At 42.0% G+C, this 21,760-nt stretch overlaps 1 protein-coding gene across 2 annotated transcripts; it reads left to right on the top strand.

Annotated features, from left to right (window-relative positions):
• The first annotated feature begins 626 nt into the window (after window positions 1-626).
• LOC102783074 (uncharacterized) lies at window positions 627-18,106 on the top strand. Of its 2 annotated transcripts, none has more exons than XM_087850615.1 (3): window positions 627-877; window positions 13,865-14,215; window positions 16,494-18,106. In XM_087850615.1, the coding sequence occupies exons 1-3, from the start codon at window positions 706-708 to the stop codon at window positions 18,038-18,040; spliced, it is 2,070 nt and encodes a 689-aa protein (XP_087706741.1). In that variant the 5' UTR covers window positions 627-705; the 3' UTR covers window positions 18,041-18,106. The 2 variants fall into 2 exon arrangements, with proteins under 2 accessions (XP_087706741.1, XP_006806237.2); XM_006806174.2 differs by lacking the exon at window positions 627-877 and adding an exon at window positions 1,080-1,119.
• The last annotated feature ends 3,654 nt before the right edge of the window (window positions 18,107-21,760 follow it).

The raw sequence follows: 21,760 nt of genomic DNA, 5'->3' as shown, positions 1-21,760 counted from the left end.
TATGAAGACGATTTGTGAGACTGGTAAACTTATGATACGTACGATGGTCTTTCGTTCTACACGGTGCATTTCATGGTCCTGTACCCATCCGTCGGTAAACTGTTCCTGGGCTTGTTGCAGTGACCTGAAGTTACTGAACTTCATGAGTGTATGCACTCACTCCAAGAACCGTATAATTATAAATATGAGCGTGGTGAAAGTTGGGCAGCACGCTAACGTATTTTGTCCACTCTGTGTGCTCGTAAGGGTATAAACCTTTCACTCCTTTGATTTTTTCCTCGTATCTTTTCTTTGCCTTTTCATCAAGTCTGTCTTTGTACGGACCGGAATTGTTCTCCTTCGTTTTGTACATAACTTTTTTGGGGGGCAAAGAAAAAGCAAGAAGGTATTGGAACCGGAGAATGAACGTTTTGCGGTGCTGCAAATGCTTGCATTTGATGCGGTACTTGGATTGTTTTGCCACGAGTTACCGGCATGCAATGCGCGAAAGTCACGTGGTCTGTCAATCTCTATAGTCAGTGGTGCATAGGTTGTCATTTTTAAATAAAGCTTGTTAAAAATGCCGATGGGTTTTATTGTGAAAGGAAGGAACAGGAAGAAGTTCTTTTGCACATGCGTAGAACGTTTCTGGCTCTGCTCGGTAGTCGAAGCTGAAAACGGTTGTGTACTTTATAGCAGATAAATATTTGAGCTGCTGAAGTAACGATGTGTTCAGTCGAGTATTTGAGAGACTTTGTTAATGAGCGACTAACGGCTGCTGCTGAAGAGATATTCGGAGCCTTTGTGAAAACGATCGTCCAGAATGAGGCCGATGCCAGGCAGCGCATACTCCGGGATATCACCGTTAAGTTCCCCAAAATAAAGTTACAGAGAATAGGTACGTAACAAAACCACCGCTGCATGATAAAGCTGCGAACTAGTGGCTCAGTAGCATTTAAAGGGGTGAAACGGACAGGTAGATGTAACGAGGTCACGGAAATGCTGCTGTAAACTTCACTGGAAATAAATTGATGCCGTCGGGTTATTGTGAAGGAGCGCATACCTGAAACGGTTAACTGCAGGTTCCAGATGGCGTGGGAAATTGATTCACATTTCAGGCGTGGGTGTAACATAAAGAAGGTAACTTTATAGTTTGATATCGATCACATAACGCGTTTCTTTTGTTAGCAGTGCGTGTCTCTTTGTGTCTCTGCTTTTGGCCACATACTGATTTATATAACCCCACCCCCCATTCTCTCTGTGGGATACTACCACATCTGTCCTTTCAAGTTGTCTTTGTGGTAGCTGCGTTGAGAAATCTGGAGAAATTATAAAGTTAATGGACAATGGAGACATTTAAGGAGCAGCAGAAACAAGCACAGCGAGCAGGAAACACAGTATTATCCCAGTTATATTTTCCCAGTGCAGTAGTGTGTTTATTTCTAACATGACTGCAATGAAACTTCAACTGTATTCATGTAATCAGTACACGGTACTCAGTTTGTTCAGGTCCCAGTTGTCCCTTAAGATTGTCCCACTATTCAAATCAAATCACTTTTATTGTCACATCACATGTGCAGGTACATGCGAGTGAAATTCTTGTGTGCGAGCTTCACAGCAACAGAGGTGTGCAAAAAATACAATAACATAAAACAAGCAAAAGATAAGAATGGCTAAATCTGAGAGTAATAAATATATGTACAATATAAGAGTGTATGCATTACTGGATGTGTATACTAAATGTTTTTCTACGTTTGTGTGTATATATATACATATTTTACAAATTAAATAGAGTAAACAATAAATAAAATATATATAATATACAGAGGTTGTTAGTTGGACATGTGCAAAACAAGTGGCATCAATGTACAGTATGGAGTGCATAATGTTGAAGTTCCAGTAGTAAGGGTGAGGTGGGACCTCGCCTCGCCCTATCATGTGACTTATTTAGATCAACTGACGCAAGATGTGAGTAGGGGTTGAGGTGCCTGGGAAGGGATCTCAAAACTGGGATGTAGGTAGCAGACAGTTGGTGTCGTAAGCCCCGCCCTCTGTTCAAGGATGGTTTCTTTCACTCTTCTTTCAAACCATCTGTTTGTCCAAAATGTGGTCATTGGCATCCTCAAAGACTGACCTCTGACCTTTAGATGCAGATGTACAGCCGAGTCTTGTCCTGTCAAGGTGGCTCTTCTATACTAAATTCTTCATTGCAGAGGTCTGAGCTCTCCTAGTTGCACTCCACAGCATACACTGTGTTGCTTAGCTTGTGTTTGGGATGAACCAGTTTGTGTATGAGTGTGTGGCTCGTTGGTGTCTGACCTTCTTTACTCTGCATCTGTGCTGGTTGGATGAAGGCCCAGCTGGGATAACCACATATTTTGAAAGCTTTGTTTACGTGTGTGTTCCATTTCTTTGCCTCCTGCCCTGGGCGTGTTTTCTGCCCAGTGTTGTAGGGTCCAAGTTTGTGTTCCAGACGGTGGTGGGAGTCAAAGAGGAGGTAGTGGTCTGTGTGTGTGGGCAGCAGCTATACTGCCGCAGCGTCCTCTGTTGTTGTGGTTGTGTCACATACAAATGACATCACAGGACTTGCAGTTGCGTTGCTGTGACGTCCGACACACATTGAGGTGGTATTTAGTAGTAATTAAAAACAGTAACGGAGTCGAGTCAGGCTAAGTTGGTAATAACGGAAGATAAGCTGTTGTGGTGCAGACGTACGACTGTGTTGGTTTTATGGTTGTTTTATTGATGTATGAGTACAGAAGCTCAGAGCTTTACAGATTACACAGAGACACAAACACTCAGATGTCTCTGTGTCCAGTTTTTAACTTCTTCCCTTCCTCTATTTTTAATTTAACCAGGAAGATCCCATTGAGATTAAAAACCTCTTTTTCAAGGGAGACCTTGAAATTACACAATTAAACACCGGCACACACACACACACAAAAGCACTTCCTGTGTCAGTGCTTATGTGCTCGTATTGTCTGACACATGTTGTTGAGGACAACACTCCAGCAGCTTCCTGCGCCCTGACAGCAGGCATACATGGACGTGACTGTGTTGTGGTGGCCTGTGTTTTTAACAAGGCTAACACATATCCCCTGAACTATCACAGCCCATTCTTCTTTGGTGAATCTTTCAAGCCCCGGCAGATTTAATATTCCTCTGTTTCCGTGTTGCACTATGTTTCTTTGTTTCACTGTGTTTCTCTTTATGTTTTTCACTGTGTTTCTGTGTTTCACTATGTTTCACTGTTTCTGTTTCACTGTCTTTCACTGTTTCTGTGTTTCACTGTGTTTCTGTGTTTCTCTGTGTTTCTCTGTGTTTCACTATGTTTCACTGTTTCTGTTTCACTCTTTCACTGTTTCTGTGTTTCACTGTGTTTCTGTGTTTCTCTGTGTTCCACGTTTTGTGTGTTCCACTGTGTTTCTGTGTTTCTCTTTATGTTTTTCACTGTGTTTCTCTTTATGGTTTTCACTGTGTTTCGGGGTTTCACTGAGTTTCTGTGTTTCACTATGTTTCACTGTTTCTGTTTCACTCTTTCACTGTTTCTGTGTTTCACTGTGTTTCTGTGTTGCACTGTTTCTTTGTTTCACTGTGTTTCTCTTTCCGTGTTTCTCTGTGTTTCTGTGTTTCACTGTTTTTCACTGTTTCTGTGTTTCACTGTTTTTCACTGTTTCTGTGTTTCACTGTTTCTGTGTTTCACTGTGTTTCACTGTGTTTCACTGTGTTCCACGTTTTGTGTGTTCCACTGTGTTTCTGTGTTTCACTGTTTCCGTGTTTAGCTGTGTTTCGCTGTGTTTCTGTGTTTCACTGTTTTTCACTGTTTCTGTGTTTCACTGTTTTTCACTGTTTCTGTTTTTCACTGTTTCTGTGTTTCACTGTTTCTGTGTTTCACTGTGTTTCACTGTGTTCCACTGTGTTCCTGTGTTGCACTGTTTCTTTGTTTCACTGTGTTTCTCTTTATGTGTTCCACTGTGTTTCTGTGTTCCACTGTGTTCCACTGTTTCTTTGTTTCACTGTGTTTCTCTTTATGTGTTCCACTGTGTTTCTGTGTTCCACTGTTTCTTTGTTTCACTGTGTTTCTCTTTAGAACTGGGCGAAATATCGAGTTTTTAAAAAATATCGATATATTTTTATACGAGATATAAGATGTGACAATATCCTTTATATCGATATAGTCTATGTTACGTTATAACTATACTTGTGGAGCCGCAAGTTTGCCTCTCTTTCGTCCACTTTTGTCTTTACGCAACGTTACTCGGCCTCGCCCCTCCTTCACTGAACACAACTCTCCCTCCTCCCCCATCGCTTCACCTGCAGGAAGCGACAAGATGGACACGGCAAATCTCCGTTAGCGAGTTACTGCGCATCGCCCCGTGCGTGGGGCTGGACGCCGTCAACGTGTTAGCTAGCTAACCACGCTAACGAGCTAACTACGCTAACGCCATGCAGCCCAGAGGCGCTGCACAGCCTAAAATCCTTTCATTTTCTCAGAAGTTGACAGCGCGCCTTATGTATGAATTCTGGTTGTGCTTGATGGCCGCGAACCGATTTTATGTGGAACACAGCGCTCAGCAATCTGTCAAAAATGTTTTAGTACGACTTTGGTAAGCTACGGTGCTTCACCGGTTGATGGATTGTCAGAGCATTACGGCTACCGAGGAGCCTCGCGGAGTGATACGTACTGTGCTTCAACGTAATATTACCCTACTGTGTATAAGGACCATAAATGGTACCTGTTAAGAGACGTGGTTACAAAGAGGATTTCAAACTCAATGCTGTCAGTCACGCAGTAGAAGTTGGGAACAGAGCAGCTGTGAAATCTGTCTTTGTTACTATGCTCTGCGTCTTTTAGTTTACATTTTGACTGCACAATTGTGAGCTTTTTGTTATGCACTAAAACAACATTGTTTTCTTTTATTTATGGAGCATTATTATTTAATAAATGCTCATAATTTATTTTTGAGTAAATTTTATGTACATCTATGCTCTATGTTAATAAAAGTGCCTGTGTGACATCTGGGACACAGCTTTGACTAAGAAGTCTCTTTTTGTTCGTACTTTATGGCTTTAAAAAAAAATATCGAGATATATATCTTATATCGCCGTCCAGGTAAAAAATATCGAGATATGAATTTTGGGTCATATCGCCCAGCCCTATTTCTCTTTATGTGTTTCACTGTGTTCCACTGTGTTTCTCTGTGTTTCTGTGTTTCACTTTGTTCCACTGTTTCCGTGTTTCACTGTGTTTCACTGTGTTCCACTGTGTTTCACTGTTTCCGTGTTTCACTGTGTTTCACTGTGTTCCACGTTTTGTGTGTTCCACTGTGTTTCACTTTGTTCCACTGTTTCCGTGTTTCACTGTGTTTCACTGTGTTCCACGTTTTGTGTGTTCCACTGTGTTTCTGTGTTTCACTGTTTCTGTGTTTCTCTGTGTTTCGCTGTGTTTCTGTGTTTCACTGTTTTTCACTGTTTCTGTGTTTCTGTGTTTCACTGTGTTTCTGTGTTTTGCTGTTTTTCACTGTTTCTGTGTTTCTGTGTTTCACTGTTTCCGTGTTTTGCTGTGTTTCTCTGGTTCTCTGTGTTTCTGTGTTTCTCTGTGTGTAAGGAAGAGGACTCCCTTATTACATTTATTTATATTATATTATCTGTATAGCACTTTAGAGCACACCTTTCACTTTATTAAAAGCACTTTATCAAGCACTTTATTTAGCATTGCACTTGAAGCATGGATTTGCACACAAGAAGTTTAAATATTTATTGACTATTTATTGGGAATTTTAAAATCAGTTGGTAGCCTTGTTTCAGATCCTGCACAGCTGCTCCTTGTCAAGGAATGTGGTGGTTGTCTGTCAGGAGAAAAGAATGGTGATTGAGATTGTGATTAAGGTTTACCAGTAAGGAAAACTAATGCAAGTGTGTGTGTGTGCAATCTAGGAATAAAAGTGGTGCAAATAAGTGTAAGATAATGATTACTCACCTTTCTGGCCTGTGTCCTCTTCAAGGTGTTTGGGCAAATGTTTCCCCGGGGGTCCAGACACCATTTAAAGGTTCCGGGAGAGACCATTGGTAAAGAGAGTGTGGTGAAACATTTTGTGCTTGGGTTTCTGGGTTTTTATAATATTGGGTTTGGTGTAACATTAAAGTGTAAACTATTTATTAACATGAAAATGTGAAATGTATTTATGTATTTATTTATTCTAATTGATATATTGTATACTGTGGTGGAAGGTTGGGATTTAAGAATTGACCTGAGAGTGGAAGAATGGTTAAGTCTGTGACAGCTGAACATATTTAAGGCTGCCAGTTGTCATTAGAGGGTTGATTGTGCTGTGAAGAAGCTCAATGAGTTAATTGTTGTAAGGAGAGCTTTATAGCAAATAAATACTTTTGTTCCACTTTGCCTTGGTTCATCTCACTGTGTTTCCAGCCGCTAAGGGCCGCCCAGTTTCACTGTGTTTCTCTGTGTTTCACTGTTTCTGTGTTTCTCTGTGTTTCTGTGTTTCACTGTGGGGACAGAGTTCTTTGGGTTGTATGCACTCCTTGCTTTCTCCAAACATAAGCAGCATCTCTACGGCCAAAGAGCCCTAGTTTCATGTCATCTGCCCACAGGAGGCATTTCCAATATCCACAATCTTTCTCCAGGGTACTTTTCTCTTAGCGTACTTTATTCTGGCTTGAGGGTGAGGGAGATTTTTTTGTTGGTCAGTAACGTTGCAGTCCATTGTCTGGGTTTTAGTGATTGTATTCTTTGAATCTACTTTTCACAACGTGGCTAAGTCATTCACTCTAGTGTCTCGGCAGCTGTTCTTTCTTCAGGCATTTTCTATATTGTGTGGCACACTTTATATTTCTTGATGTGGCCTCCACCACTTATTAATGTTACTGAATCTGAGGAAGCTCCACCATAGCCACCACCAAACAACTGAGTTAGTTTTTTACACACCGACCAGCATCTGGCCAATCCACCACTTTCATTGTTTATACCGTTACCAAAAATAAAAAAATAAAAAAATCATCGGGCCACCAAGCAAATGCCCGGTATGCCCGACGGCCAGTCCAGCTATGGTCGTGCCATCAGTTAACCCTTCGCGTGCCAACTGTGGCACGCGTGTCCAGGGTTGCCGACCCCTGATCTACAGGATTGGTGCAGTACCAATGTACCATCTGGACCAATCAAAAAATGATACGGCAACATGGCATTTAGTTGTTTAGGAAGGGGGAAGTTTTAGGAGTGACGGCGGTGTTTTGAGATGTGAGAGATTTGCGACGTTTAGCGCAAATCTTGTGTAGTTAGTGTGTAGTTAGTGTGTAGTGTAGTCAATAGTTTTGTTGTGTGTCAGAACAATGAGGCGACTGCTGAATGTTACAGGTGTTACAGCAGTGATACATCTCCTGTTGTCAGGCCTGCAGGTATCAGGCTGTTGTTCTCCTTCATCTCATAGTGGACAGAAATTATTTTTGGAGTGACACAAATAATTTGTGTGGCATCAAATTTGATGCAGAACAGCTGATTGTTCTGTAAATAGTTTGAAATGTTTATTTAAAAAAAATGCCTCGGCTGCATTTTTAGGTAAACAGCTGCAAAAAACTTTGTTTGCAAAACTCAGTAGCTTTTTTGAAGAAGTAACTATATAATTAATTGCCCAACACTGGTCATTGTGTACTGTATTTTGCAGACAGAGGCTGTGTCCCAATTCAGGGTCTGCAAGCTTGAAGTACGCGCACTACGCGTACTACGTACGGTGCGTACTATAAGTACGAGAAGTGCGGAAGTGAGAGGCTTGTGAAATGGGACGGTCTAGCCTTCGTCGCGCTGTTCAGGTTGCCTAGCAACCATGATACTAACCGCGAGAAACGTTACATACAGCTTTGTTTGATAGAAATGAAGGAGAAAAAATGTTTTGTTGGTCGTTCATTTTGTCATGACATCACTTTGATTAGTTGAGTATCTGAGGCTGAGACCACAGGACTGTAAAACATGATTGTTGGGCTTCATTTCTGTACTGAACAGTCATTTAAGATTAGCTAGTAAATAACAATTAGCTAATGTTGTTCATGAGACTAAAATCATCTCACTGTGGTAATGTAAATATAATATGGACAATAATATAGTATTGTCAGATTATTATGATATAAATAACTGCAACTTGAATCTTTGACCCAGAGTTCAAGCTCACTGCTGTAATAACTTCTTATATTAGTAGGAGGCAAAAACACTTCACTGTGTGTGTGTGTGCTAGAAAACAGGAGTTATAATGGCGTAGATGTTAAATTAATGTTGATAATAATTCAGTGTCCAGCTTAACAGCCCCAGTTCAGTGACTTAAGAGTATTACCAGCAGTTTCTCATTTTTATTGGTCTTTTATTGGTCTTTTTTAAAATATTGCTACAATTTCATTAATATAATATTTTGTAATATTTCACTTTATATCTGAAAATTAATGTTTAAAAAAGCCATGAAATAAATATGGTTAAGTACTAGGGGTGCAAAAAAAATGTTCATGCTTTTTTAATTTGTCATTTATTACAGTTATAAATATATATTTTAACTCAAAAGTACAGTTTTTAAATTTAATGTTGCTGAAACAACAAAGTAATAAAATAAATCTATCTGATGGAGAAATCACTCATCTTTGGAAAAAAGAGTTTATTACAGAGAAATTTCTCTTTCCAAAATAAAAGCTCTACTATACGCTTCTTCTGGGCTATATTCTCAGCAGCATATTAAACATATCAGGTCCCCATAAGGAGAATCATGTGCTAACGGCTGTCTAAATGACTCGGGTAAAGTTTGTAGCATGCGTGCTTGTTGTTTTTGTCTGCTTCCACTTGTCTTTGCAAGAGGATGATGTCGGAGTAAATGTGCAGTCATATTCGTTGTGTTCCCACTAGTGCTGTCAGCGTTAATCTGAAGTGACGTTAACGCCACAACACGGCAAATCTCCGTTAACGAGCTACCGCAGATCGCCCCGTGCGTGGGGCTGGACGGCCAACACGTTAACGAGCTAACTGCGCTAACGCACTAGTTCCCACCCATGTAATTGAGCATTGCTGGCACATCCGACATACTGTTTTACTTTAGTCCATGACGCGCTTACCTTCAGGGTCATACGTCACATGAAAACCAAAATAGTTCCAAACGCCAGATCTGAATGAGGGTGGGGGAGGTTCAATTTGCCATGTTGCAACGAGCTTAGCTTCTGTCTTGCTAGCTTGCGCTGTGCTCAGTGGATCTGTGTTCGACTACTCCGCCTAGGCTGCACTGTCGAGCGCAGATCCACTGAGCGCTCAACACAGACAGCACCGTCAGAAGGAAAGTTGATAAAATAAATTAAAAACTTTGTATTGTTCGATACATATGCGTACCGAACCGAAAGCACTGTATCGAACGGTTCAATATCGATACGAGTATCGTTGCACCCCTACTGTCAGGCCTAGGCTGCTCACTAGGGCTGGGTATCATCACTGATTTCTATAATCCATTCGATTCAATTCAATTTTGCGTCAGACAGTCAGAAATATTATAATTCTGATCATTTATCGGTACTGATACATGTGAGACTTCATCAGAGGTGTGAGCATCACAGTTGAGGCCTTTGTGTCAAAGTAACTGAGGATAAAAATCAGAAAAACATGAAGGAGATTTTCCTGGCCTGGCTTTTTAAAGCAGATAACCGTAAAAATATTCTGCAGTATTGTATAATTTTAAAAAGTATACATTTCTTCAGTATTGAACAGCAGAAATTAGGCTTTCTTGTCCAAGGTCATTTAAGTAAAAAAAAAGAAAAAAAAGACAGCGGCCGACAGCGCTGTAAAAAAGGGTCGACTGGTGGGTGATAAGTGAATGAATAATGCAAAAAACAGAGATTTGAGATGGGAAACTGTTCTTGAAGTATACAGAGAAAGCGAGAGAGAGAGAGCTGTGCATGAAGTTTTTATCGTGGTGGAAGCAAAACAGCTAAAGTCAGAGGGAATAAATGACGACATTTATCAAATGTGAAGCGTAGTTTGGATCTTCTTTTGCTGCTGCTTCAGTGAATTTTGATTGGAGAGAGATAAAACTTGCAGCATCAGAATCTAGCGCAAAAAAGACGTAAACACAGCGCCGACCCGACGTATCAGAGTCAGTGAGCTGTCGGCTTTCAGCCCCGACGGCGTGTTCGTGTACATCCCACCCCTGACTATCTCTGGACGCTAACCCCCCAAATGTGAACAATCAGAGATTTGGTTGCACTCTAGAGCCCTGCAGGTCTATTTTCAGTTGAAGATATGGGTGAGTGCTACAGAGTGATGCATTAAATGAAGCACTGAAGCAAAGAGTTTGCAATGATGATGTTTTATAATTGAGTTAATACAATTACTCAGTGTGTGGCTGCAGCTCTACGTCCACTATAAACACACCGCTTTGCTGAGTGTCAACAACAGATGGTGCTTCCTTCAAAAAAAACCTACTCGTACAGGTAACTACTCGTGTAGTGCACGAATACCTAAATGCTTGCTCCATGGAGGATGATTGTTGGGATGTTCTCTTTGAGAGCTTTCATTCTTAAATATTTTCACCTGGTAAAATATATCCATCCATCTTCTTCCGCTTTATCCGGGGCTGGGTCGCGGGGGCAGCAGCCCAAGCAGAGAAGCCCAGACCTCCCTCTCCCCAGCCACCTCCTCCAGCTTATCCGGGGGAACACCAAGGCGTTCCCAGGCCAGCCGAGAGATATAATCTTTCCAGCGTGTCCTGGGTCTGCCCCGGGGCCTCCTCCCGGTGGGACATGCTCGGAAAATCTCGCCCAGGAGGCACCCAGGAGGCATCCTTGTCAGATGCCTGAACCACCTCAGCTGGCTCCTTTCAATGTGGAGCAGCAGCGGCTCTACTCTGAGCCCCTCCCAGATGGCTGAACTTCTCACCCTATCTCTAAGGGAGAGGCCAGCCACCCTTCGGAGGAAGCTTATTTCCGCCGCTTGTATCCGCGATCTCGTTCTTTTGGTCACTACCCACAGCTCGTGGCCATAGGTGAGGGTAGGGACGTAGATCGACCGGTAAACTGAGAGCTTCGCTTTTACACTCAGCTGTCTCTTCACCACGATGGACCGGTGCAGCGTCCGCATCACTGCAGCTGCACCAATCCGTCTGTCGATCTCCCGCTCTCTTCTCCCATCACTTGTGAACAAGACCCCGAGATACTTAAACTCCTCCACTTGGGGCAGGAACTCATCCCTGACCCGGAGTGGACACTCCAGACAAAGAGTGATTCAGAAGACCCCTATGAAAAGACCATTGAGGGAACAGTTCACCCTGCCCAGGATAGGGTTACCGGGGCCCCGCCCTGGAGCCAGGCCCGGGGAAGGGTGCCCGAGGGCGAGCGTCTGGTGGCCTGGCCGGACACAGCCCAAAGAGGGGACATGGGCCCATCTTCCTGCAGGCCCACCACCCGCAGGAGGCACCATAGGGGTCTGGTGCAATGTGAGTTAGGCGGCGGCCAGGAGCGAAGGTCTTGGCGGACCGATTCCCGGCTACCAAGACTGGTAAAGTATAAAAACTCAATATTGTGCAAAAGTCTTAACCTACTAAGGGTTTATGTATACTTTGCATAGGAGAGGCCACAGTTTCACCTACTGCGATATATTTTTTTGTTCTTTGGCCACTGGCTGATTTTAAAATCATTTTCAGTCCAATGCTGTACCAGAAGAGGAATGTTTTTCCAAACCCTGTTTTAACCTAGCAGCCATCCAAATGTGAAGTGTATTAGAACAGTGTAGATATGGGTGGGTGACTTTAATCAGCTGTTGTGGGGTGAGTTCAGGGTGAGCTTTGTGGGAGCTGTGAATGTGCGACATGGCACTAAACAAAGCAACCACATGGTGCCTTTTAGAAAACCGGACTGCCGATAAAATAATGTCTAGACTCTGTCGATTCCATAAATGTAATTTTCCTACTTGATTTACAATTTTGCTGAAACTAATTGTAAGAGGAGCGTGTGCTCCGAGGAGAGTCAGAAACACACCAGGGTAATAAGAGTGATATTGGATTTTTCATAAACACAGCTCTCCACTGGAAGCCAGGGATGTTCCTGACGTCTTAGAAGACGAAAAGAAAAGAAAAACAGACTAACTCGTCTAAAACTAAGAAACACTCAGATATTATGTTACATTTGGAAAAACCGTTAAGTAAACATGCCAAAAACTAATAACATTTGAACAACTAATCACATTCTTTATACCTGGCATTGTGCATTATGAGCATTACACACTATACTGCAGACAGACACCCAAGAGGAAAAACACACAATAAACTGATGTCAAACATGAAAACATGTTACTACAAAAGATGTTTGCATATTACTAAAATATGACAACAAATAACATTTGAAGCGTGTGGCACATGGTGCTGTGCGTTATGATTGATGCATGCTGTTCGAAAAAAACATTTCAATAAGAAATCCTGCAGCTGCTTCCTTCCACTGACCTGACGTCGGGTAGTGGGTGCAGCAGCAGGGATGCTCAGACTTTCCTCTCACCGGCTCCACCAGCTCATCCAGGGAAACATGAGCGAAGCTAAATAAACTCAACAGGCATATTTTGACCTGTCAGATCATTCAAGTAATAACTTCAGCTTATTTTCAAGTTACACTTAATTATAATTTCAACATGATGATGTCTTAACACCAGTTTTATTAATAAATACTGCACTTGATACTTTTAAGAACTGGATTTTAACAGTAGTCTAAAATAATCTTCTGTGATTCATTTTATTAAAGGACAAAATGTTGTACTTCCTGCAAAGAGGCCCACGTTTGTGTCGGACAGAGGGAACACAGGAGGTCTCACCCCCGTGGGAAAACCAGTGACCACCTCATTGTTTTTAACCCTCGGGTTCACATGTTTCAGCTTGGCGGCTCAAGGACCAACAACACGAGCAAGACAGGCCCGCAGACTGGTGCTAAGGCTAATACCTGGCACCAGGAGCAGCCTGTTTATGAATTCGTAGTCCTTTGAGAAGTTCTTGGACTTTAGACATTAAATGCAAACGATTTTCATCAAGTATCAAAAAGATTTCTTGAGAATTTGTCCAATTAATTTGGGCTAAAAATGGAGGACAAGAACAAAAAGATCTGTATTTCAGTCAGAGAGACTTTATTTATCCCCAAGGGGCAATTAAGGTAGATCAAGGGTCCCCAACCCCCGGGCCTCGGTACTGGTCCGTGAGTCGTTTGGTACCGGGCCGTGAGAGTTGAGGTTCAGGTGTGAAATGTATGGTTTTCAGGGGTATTTTGTTATCGTTTTTATCGTTTACTCGGTTTTCCTGGGTCTTTTCCCGTGTGTTATGAATAAATCTTCTTCTTTTTTTCGGTACCGGTACTAGTTTTATTTTGTTGTATTTATCCACGACACCTTAAAGGCCGGTCCGTGAAAATATTGTCGGGCATAAACTGGTCCGTGGCGCAAAAAAGGTTGGGGACCGCTGCGGTAGATGATACCTTGCCGACCATACATACAATACACAAACATCATATTGGGGAGACAGGTCAGGCTAGGTAGCACTGGCCGCTCGACCACACGAGCAGCGACCCAAACCGAAACCATAGAAAATGCACAACATGAAGAAAGACAAGGAGAAAGAATAACTCCCCCCACACTGAGCTCCAACTGGGAGATCAGTTTGAGAACAGAAATGGATGGTTAATGTACATTTTTAAAAAGCCGCTTCAATTAAAGCTGTCCAACAAATGATGAAACAGTGTGAGCAGCATGCTCTCACTGTAGAACCTTAAATTTACCATTTTTATTGTTGTTTTATCACAAAGAAACCTGTTTCTGTCACTAACTTGAATGTCCAATGATCAACCTTTGTCATGTGTACCTTTTTATTTCTTTTTTCTGAAGATCTCCCACAACATGTCTACAATACGGACGTTCTCACAGACCAGCAGCTCTGCAATGAGGAGAGCATCTCCAGTTTGGACCAGGAGGAAACGGTTCCTCTGCCGATTAAAGAGGAACACGAGGAACACTGCTTCACTGAGAATGAAGAGCAGCTTTTACTGAAGCAGGAAACTGACACCTCCATGGTGCCTTGCACTAATGAGGAAAGTGATGATAATGAACCCAAAATATGTTCTGACCAGTTCATCTGTCACAGCTCTCCTGGATCTAAGAATCATTACCAGGAAGTAGACAACCGTGTGGACACCAGCACAAAGCTGAAGCCAAAGAAGACACAACACAGAAACAAAGGTTACAATGTTCCCATTCGTCAGAGTGAATGTAACATTACTACTGAAAAAAAAGAAAATGGCAAATCAAAGCAGTATGGCTGATATTTCCTTCATATAACTCACCAACACATGCCTTCATGGAGATAACTCCAGCTTAGAGTTTGTCCTGGAAAAATAGTTTGTTCCTTTCTAACAAAAACTCGCTCACTAATACAAACCACTCCTCTTCTCTTCTTTTCTGCACCGTAGCTATGCTGACAGTCAGAGCTCTGCACAGCCCAATAACCGATTAACTTTAAGTAGTCATGACTTCATAAAATTCTTCACAAGCAAAAGAATTTAGCCATTCAAGAGAGGAAACGATCACATCCTTCCATGAGATCCATCTTCAACTTAAACATCCACTGATTTTTATTTAGACTGCTTCTTTCAGTCTCTCCAAACCATCAGTGTGTCTATTAGACCCAATAGAAATACAATGCATTGATATTAAAAGTGATAATTTTATCAGTGTTAACATTATGTACCACGGGTTTTTATGCTGCTGTAAATTAGAGCTGGGCGATAGAACGATAATGATATGTATTGCGAAATAACTTTCTCGATAGAAAAATTAAACTACTGCGATAGACCTCGTCAGAGCCGAACCAATCACAGCCACAGCGTCACGTCACGTGACTTGTTACGTACGGCACAAGTGCCAAGCCGCACATGTGTATTTGTTTGGGAAGCAGCCAGCCGCCGTGCCGCCCGGGTAATGGAGGAAATGAGTGTGCCGACCAGAGAAAAATCAACCGAGAGCGTGAGCGAAGGTTACCGAAGAGAAAACAGATGATGATTCCAATGCCGGAGAGATTGTCGAACGGAAGAGCCACAGAAGTTCTGTAGTGTGAAGATATTTCGGCTATTTCAAGTCTGACAAAAACAGAGTAGCCACTGTAAATTGTGCCGAAAGCAAGTCTGGAAATACAATAAAGCGGTACATGCTCGATCTCTGACTGGAAGCGCTAATTCATCATTCGGCTTTTGTCAGACTAAAGTAACTGGTAAAACTGTTTGAAAAGCTCAGCTATACAACAAGGAGAGATCGAGAATTTCCTTTTAGTGCTCAGTTTATTTGATGTTGACAAAAGTTAGTCAATTTTGTCTGTTCTTCTGTAAAACAAACTAAGATTTATTTTTAGAATTAATATTTTGTTTCTAAGTGGAATTGACAATTTAGTAGTTTTGTTTGTTCTATTTTGAAACTTAAACGCTTTAGCGGCTGCCTTTTGTGTAGTTTGCAATATTTGCCTTTATTTATCTGAAAAAGTCTCATGTTCCTTAAGTACATCTACCCTGTTGAACTTATTATGGGAAATAAATATTTAAATCAAAACAAGCTGCTGATTATTTCACATTTTACTTGTGAGCAACGGCACATTTAAATCTTACAGATATAGTTATTTGGCTTATATCGTGATATATATCGTTATCGCCTGAAATGAAAAGAACATATCGTGATATGAAAAAATCTTATATCGCCCAGCTCTATTGTAAATTAACCATTACTTTCAAAGCCTTTAGTTGATAAAGCTGCCTCAGGTCATTACAGATTGATTTCCAGCCTACCTATTTATTTTAAAAAAATGAGACCTGATAACAGAAATCAGTTAAACTGCAGGTTTGCATGTCCAGTAATTGTTTTTCTCCTAAATTCAGACAAAATGGAGCTTTAGAAACATGACGTTTACTCTGGTTTAACACGACTCCAGAAACACTAAAGAGTCTCTGAGTCATTTATAACCAGCATATGTCCTTTAATGTCCGAGTTAATGGTGATGGTGAAAAACTACACCACACATTTGTTACTTCAAGGCTGAACTATATTGACTCCATGTTGTTGGCTTTTTAAAGCCTCCCAGAAAAGCACAAGTGGATCTAAGACACTGCAGCAAATGTACAGCAGCACTAACAGGAACTATTTTTCCCATACTGGGTTGTCCTTACTGACTACCTATTAAATCCATAATTGAATTTAAAATCCTTCTTCTCACCTACGAAGCACTCATACTATCCCAATAGAGGACTCGCGGACTGCAGGCTTGTGTTTTTTAACGCACAAGCCTCGGCTGTCAGCCTCACCTGCACACACACAAATTGGTGGAAGCAAATACATTTAGATGGTGAACTGATAGAAAAAAGTCACAATATCATACACCAAATACAACAATGTCTAAGGTCATTATTGGTGTTGAAAAACGTATTTACCTCTCATCACAGTAGTAATGTTTTTATGTGTCCCTTTATTCCTTTAGACCACTATGCATGCAAGGAGGACATTTTCGATGACAAATGGCTCTTTAACCTGGAGAATAAATCTGGTCTGAACCAGCAGGACCTAGGACTTCTACCAATAAAAGAGGAAGAGGAGGAACTCTTCACAAATCAGGAGGGAGAGCAGCTTGTACTGGAGGGAGAGCAGCTTGTACTGGAGGGAGAGCAACTTGTACTGGAGGGAGAACAGCTTGTACTGGAGCAGCAAACCAATCCCTTCATGATCTCTTCAGTTTTTGAGGCACAGAGTTCCTGTAAAGAAGAGCCAAACAGCCAGCTCGTTTCTCACGACTCTCTATGCCAGGGAAGAACAGATGAGAAACCATATTCTTGTAACACCTGTGGGAAGAGATTTAAATACGTGTCAACATTGAAAGTACACACGAGCATTCACACAGGTGAGAAGCCTTTCTCTTGTGACGCATGTGGGAAAAAATTCAGGAGAAAGGATAACTTGTTGGTCCATATAAGAACTCACACCGGTGAAAAGCCTTTTGCCTGTAACATCTGTGGGAAAGCATTTAGTGACAGATCAAATCTGATATGTCACGTTAGATATCACACAGGTGAGAAGCGATACTCGTGTGAAACATGTGGGAAGCGATTTTATCATAAAGGCAATTTAACGGTGCACATGGCGACGCATACAGGTATAAAACCTTACCACTGCACCACTTGTGGAAAAAGATTTATCCGCTTGGAAAAGTTGAAGAGCCACATAAGCATTCACACGGGTGAAAAGCCATATTCTTGTGAAGCATGTGGGAAAAATTTCAGAAGACGTGACAAAGTACTGAACCACATGAGAACCCACACAGGTGAAAAGCCCTATCCCTGCAAGATCTGTGGGAAACCATTTAGGGACGCTTCAAATTTGATACGTCATGTTAGGTTTCACACAGGTGAGAAGCCATATTCTTGCGCCACGTGTGGAAAAAGATTTACACAAAGCGGTAATTTGACTGCCCACATGAAAACTCACACACGTATAAAGCCTTATCAATGCAATGCATGTGGGAAAAAATTTACCTGCTCAGCAAAGTTGCAAAGGCACACAAGAACTCACACAGGTGAGAAGCCGTATTCTTGTAAAACATGTGGGAAAGGTTTTGGCCAAATGAGGGATTTAACTGTCCACATAAGGACTCACACGGGTGATAAGCCCTACTCCTGTGTAACCTGTGGTAAAAGCTTCAGTCAGAACAGCCATTTGAATGTCCACATGAGAACTCACACAGGTGAGAGGCCATATTCTTGCAAAACTTGTGGTAAGACTTTCAGTCAAAATAGTCATTTGACTGTCCACATGGGGTCTCACACAAGTGAGAGTTCTTGCAAAACATTTGGAGAAGTCTTTACTCAAAGTGGTGGGAGTGTTCACGTGAAAAATCACACAGCTGAGAGGCAGCACCTTTGCAAATCTCCTGGCAAAGGTTTCAGTTCTGTGACGGATCACACAAGAATCCACATGGGTGAGGGGGTGAAATTTAGCGAAACTACAACAAGATGTGGTCAAAGTAGTGACTGACAGTGTACACAAGAAGTTGCACAAGTGAGAGGAAGTATGTTTGTAAAACCTGCAAGAAGAGGTTCATGCCACCATTGTCAAAGCATATAAAACTGCAAAATGTGGAAGATGTCAAAGTAATTGTCACTGAAACATTGATACAAATCACATGGCAAAGAAAAATTGTATTCAAATAATTATGTCACATGTTATTAAGAAATGGTCGGGGAGAGATGCATCGTCAGAAACAGGAAATGTGTCAAGAAGCCAATGGAAGGGAAGCGGGGAGAAAATCCTCCACGCTTATGGAGCGATAGGTCCAAATGTGAAAAATCCAGCTTGCTAGAGTGTTTGAAGAAGGTCAAGAAGAGACAACGGGGAGTGTTTTACAGCCATCGTTAAACACAGTGGGACTCTGTTTTGGTTTGGGGCTGCTTTTCAGCCACTGATGTTGGCCGTCTTGTCAAAACTGATGAATTTATGAACCTATTAAAGAAGTGTCTGTGCATCTGTAAAGCTGTAAAGTGTCAGCATGACACTGGGCCTCATTTACTAATGTTTACGTAGAATTACTCTGTGTTCACAAGCAAAATTATTGTTGGATTTATAAAACATACAACCGGCCTATTTAGTTCTTACTGCTTATGTTAATAAATCTGAAGTGTTCGGAACCAACAACCTTGTAGAATCTCCATACAGTTTGCATACTATCTGCAGACTGACCCGCCCCAGTTTTCTACATAAGGACACATTTCCCTCCAGATGAAGTGGTGATGATGTGGTAAAGAGAGAAGCCTGCACCTCTAGGCAGGAAATAAGGAGAAAGTGTGACTGCACAAAATTAAATAATAATGTCTGAGGTCCAAGGTGGAAGCTTTCCAAAGTGTTTCCACAGGAGTGATGACTTTTTAAAAATAAATAAAAAGCGATACTGAGTCTGAAATGCAGGAGTTCATTTCCCCTGAAACACTTATTGTCGCTCAAGTAAGAAAGAAAATTTGAAAAAGGCGCTGTGACTAACAGACGGAGGACAAGGACCACATGGAGTAATCTGTCAGCCTCATATGAGAAGCTCACTGCAATGAAAACAGAAAATCCAGATTCTTCAGTATCAAGGGTGTAGTACCAAAAACATATGTATTGTTAATGATCACATCCAGCAATGGTAGAAGTCATTTTCAGTGGAAAAATAAGAACATTTAAGAAACAATAAAACACAGATTAATGGAATATTTTTAAATTAATAGATGAGGCTGTGGATGCTGCCCGCCACTCTGTTGTGGTAAAGACAGGTTTGGTGTTCCCTCAAATAAGCTGGAGGAGGTAGCAGGATTGAGGGAGGTCTAGGCTGCTCTGCTTAGGCCTCTGTCCCACATAAGTGGAAGAAAATGAGTGGATGAAGGTAGACTCCCACACCTCTTTGCATCCATATATTTTTTGTTTGTTTGTTTGCGCTTATCCGGGGTCGCGGGGGGCAGCAGCTCCCTCTCCCCAGCCACCTCCTCCTAATCTCTTTAGGATTCCTGGGTCTGCCCCTCTGCCTCACCAAGGAGGCGCCCAGGGGGCATTCTTGTCAGCTGCCCTTACCACCTGAATTGCCGCCTTTCAATATGGAGGTGTAGCAGCTTTATTCTGAGTCCCTCCCGGATGGCCAGACTCTTCACCCTTTCTCTAAGGGAGAAGCCAGCCACCCTTTGGAGAAAGCTTATTCCGCCATCAAAGCTTGTGACCATAGTTGAGGGTTAGGGACCATTACGAACCGCGTCCACATCACTGCAGCCGCAGCACCAATCTGTCTGTCGATCTCATTTTCCCCTCTCCCCAAGACTTCAATACTTCTCTCCTTGGGGCAGAGTGGGCAATCCACCCTTTCCAGCTGAGGACCATGGCCTCGGATTTGGCGGTGCTGATTCTCATTTCCACTGCTTCACATTCAACTGCAAACTGCTCCGGTGCAGGCTGGAGGCCCCCACCTGATGAATCCAGCAGAACCACATTATCTGCAAAAGCAGAATGAGATTCTTCTGCCACTTGGCTATTCCTAGAAATTCTGTTCATAAAAATTATGACTAGAATCACTGAAAAATTGCAGCTCTGGCAACACCCACCGAGAACAAGTCTGATTTATTGCCGTGAATGTGGACCGCGCAATTGCAAGTCGTATAAGGACTAAATGGCTAATAGCAACAGGCCAGACACCGCTTATTCCTGAAGCACCTCCCACACAACACTAAGAAACAGTCAAATGCCTTCTCCAAGTCCACAAACACATGTAGGCTGGTTGGGCAAACTCCCATGCACCCTCCAGTATCCTTGAGAGGATAAAGAGCTGGTCCAGTTTTTCCACTTGGCCCGTTGGTACGAATCAATCAAAAAAATTAAATCCAAAGTCCCACAGGGTAATCAATCCCAATAGGACTCCTCTTTCTTCTTCCCAGCATCCTTTGGAATGCTGTCAAAGTTCTGCCCAATGTGGGAGTTGAAGATGTGGCATTCCCAGCACAACATCACTATATATTCATGTGCCCCACAGATCTCCTCCACCACTTGATCCAACTCACCAGGTGGTGATCAGTGCCTCTCTTCACCTGAGTGTCTAGAACATATAGCCAAAGATGGTAAATGGGCTGGTTCTTATATAGCGCTTTTCTACTCTTCCGAGGACTCAAAGCGCTTTACGCAACTTGTAAAGCATTCACACAAACACATTTTCTAAGTGCTTTCTAACTTTCACACACCTTCATACGCCGATGAATCCATCGGCGTATGAAGGTTAGTATCTTGCCCAAGGATATTTGGCAGCCAGGAATCAAACCACCAACCTTCCGATCAGTAGATGACCTGCTCTACCGCCTGAGCTACAGCCACCCTGATCATAGGATTACAAAGTCAATCATCGACATGCGGCCTAGGGTGTCCTGGTGCCACTTATGGTGTACTTATGTTCAAACATTGTGTTTGTTATGGACAAATTGTTATTTGCACAGAAGTCAACACAACACTTATTGTAGGGTCTACCTTGGAATATAAAATGCTTTGAGGTGACTGTTGTGTTTTGGCGCTGTATAAATAAAATTGAATTGAATTGAATTGAACACCGCTCAGGTTCAGATCTGGCAGGCCATTCCTCCCAGTCACGCCCTCCAGGTCTCACTTTCGTTGCTCACATGAGCATTGCAGTCTCGCAGTAGGACGACCCTCAAGCACCACACCCAGGTACTCCAAGAAGGCTGAGTACTCTAAGCTGTCAGTTTATACATGCACTGAATACAGTTTTCATTTAGTGTTTTTGTTCTCTTTACTTGTGGCAATTCAAATTCCTACAGCAGCCAGGCTGTGATTTGTTTGTTATCCATGGTCAGAGGGGTTACAACATTTGTTTGCAAAATACAAAGAAATTCGGTTATGAAAATATTGATAAATCACAGATTTTCCTGTAAAAAATTGTGCATTTGCACTGTTTGTAAATGAGGCTCGGTGATTCCAAACCAGTGAATAAACCAATAAAACCAATCCTGGTTAGCACACAGTGGAGCACAATCCCAGAATCCAGGGATTGTGTTGACAGCGAATGAAACAAAAGGCAGCCAACATCAAAAGAAAAGCTTATGAAAGCTGTTCGAGCAGCCTGGAGAACTTTTCCTAAAGACTTTCTTTTTGCCTTACTTGTAAACAAAATATAAAGAAGCTTGTGTGTGTGTGTGTTAACAGGTCTAAACTTTAACTTAAAATGTTGTCCTA

Source organism: Neolamprologus brichardi, chromosome 14 (genome assembly GCF_056152115.1).
Source record: "Neolamprologus brichardi isolate AB-2024 chromosome 14, ASM5615211v1, whole genome shotgun sequence".
NCBI classification, from domain to species: Eukaryota; Metazoa; Chordata; class Actinopteri; order Cichliformes; family Cichlidae; genus Neolamprologus; species Neolamprologus brichardi.
The sequence above is the reverse complement of the archived record's forward strand: the minus strand, read 5'-3'. Positions and strand labels throughout refer to the sequence as shown.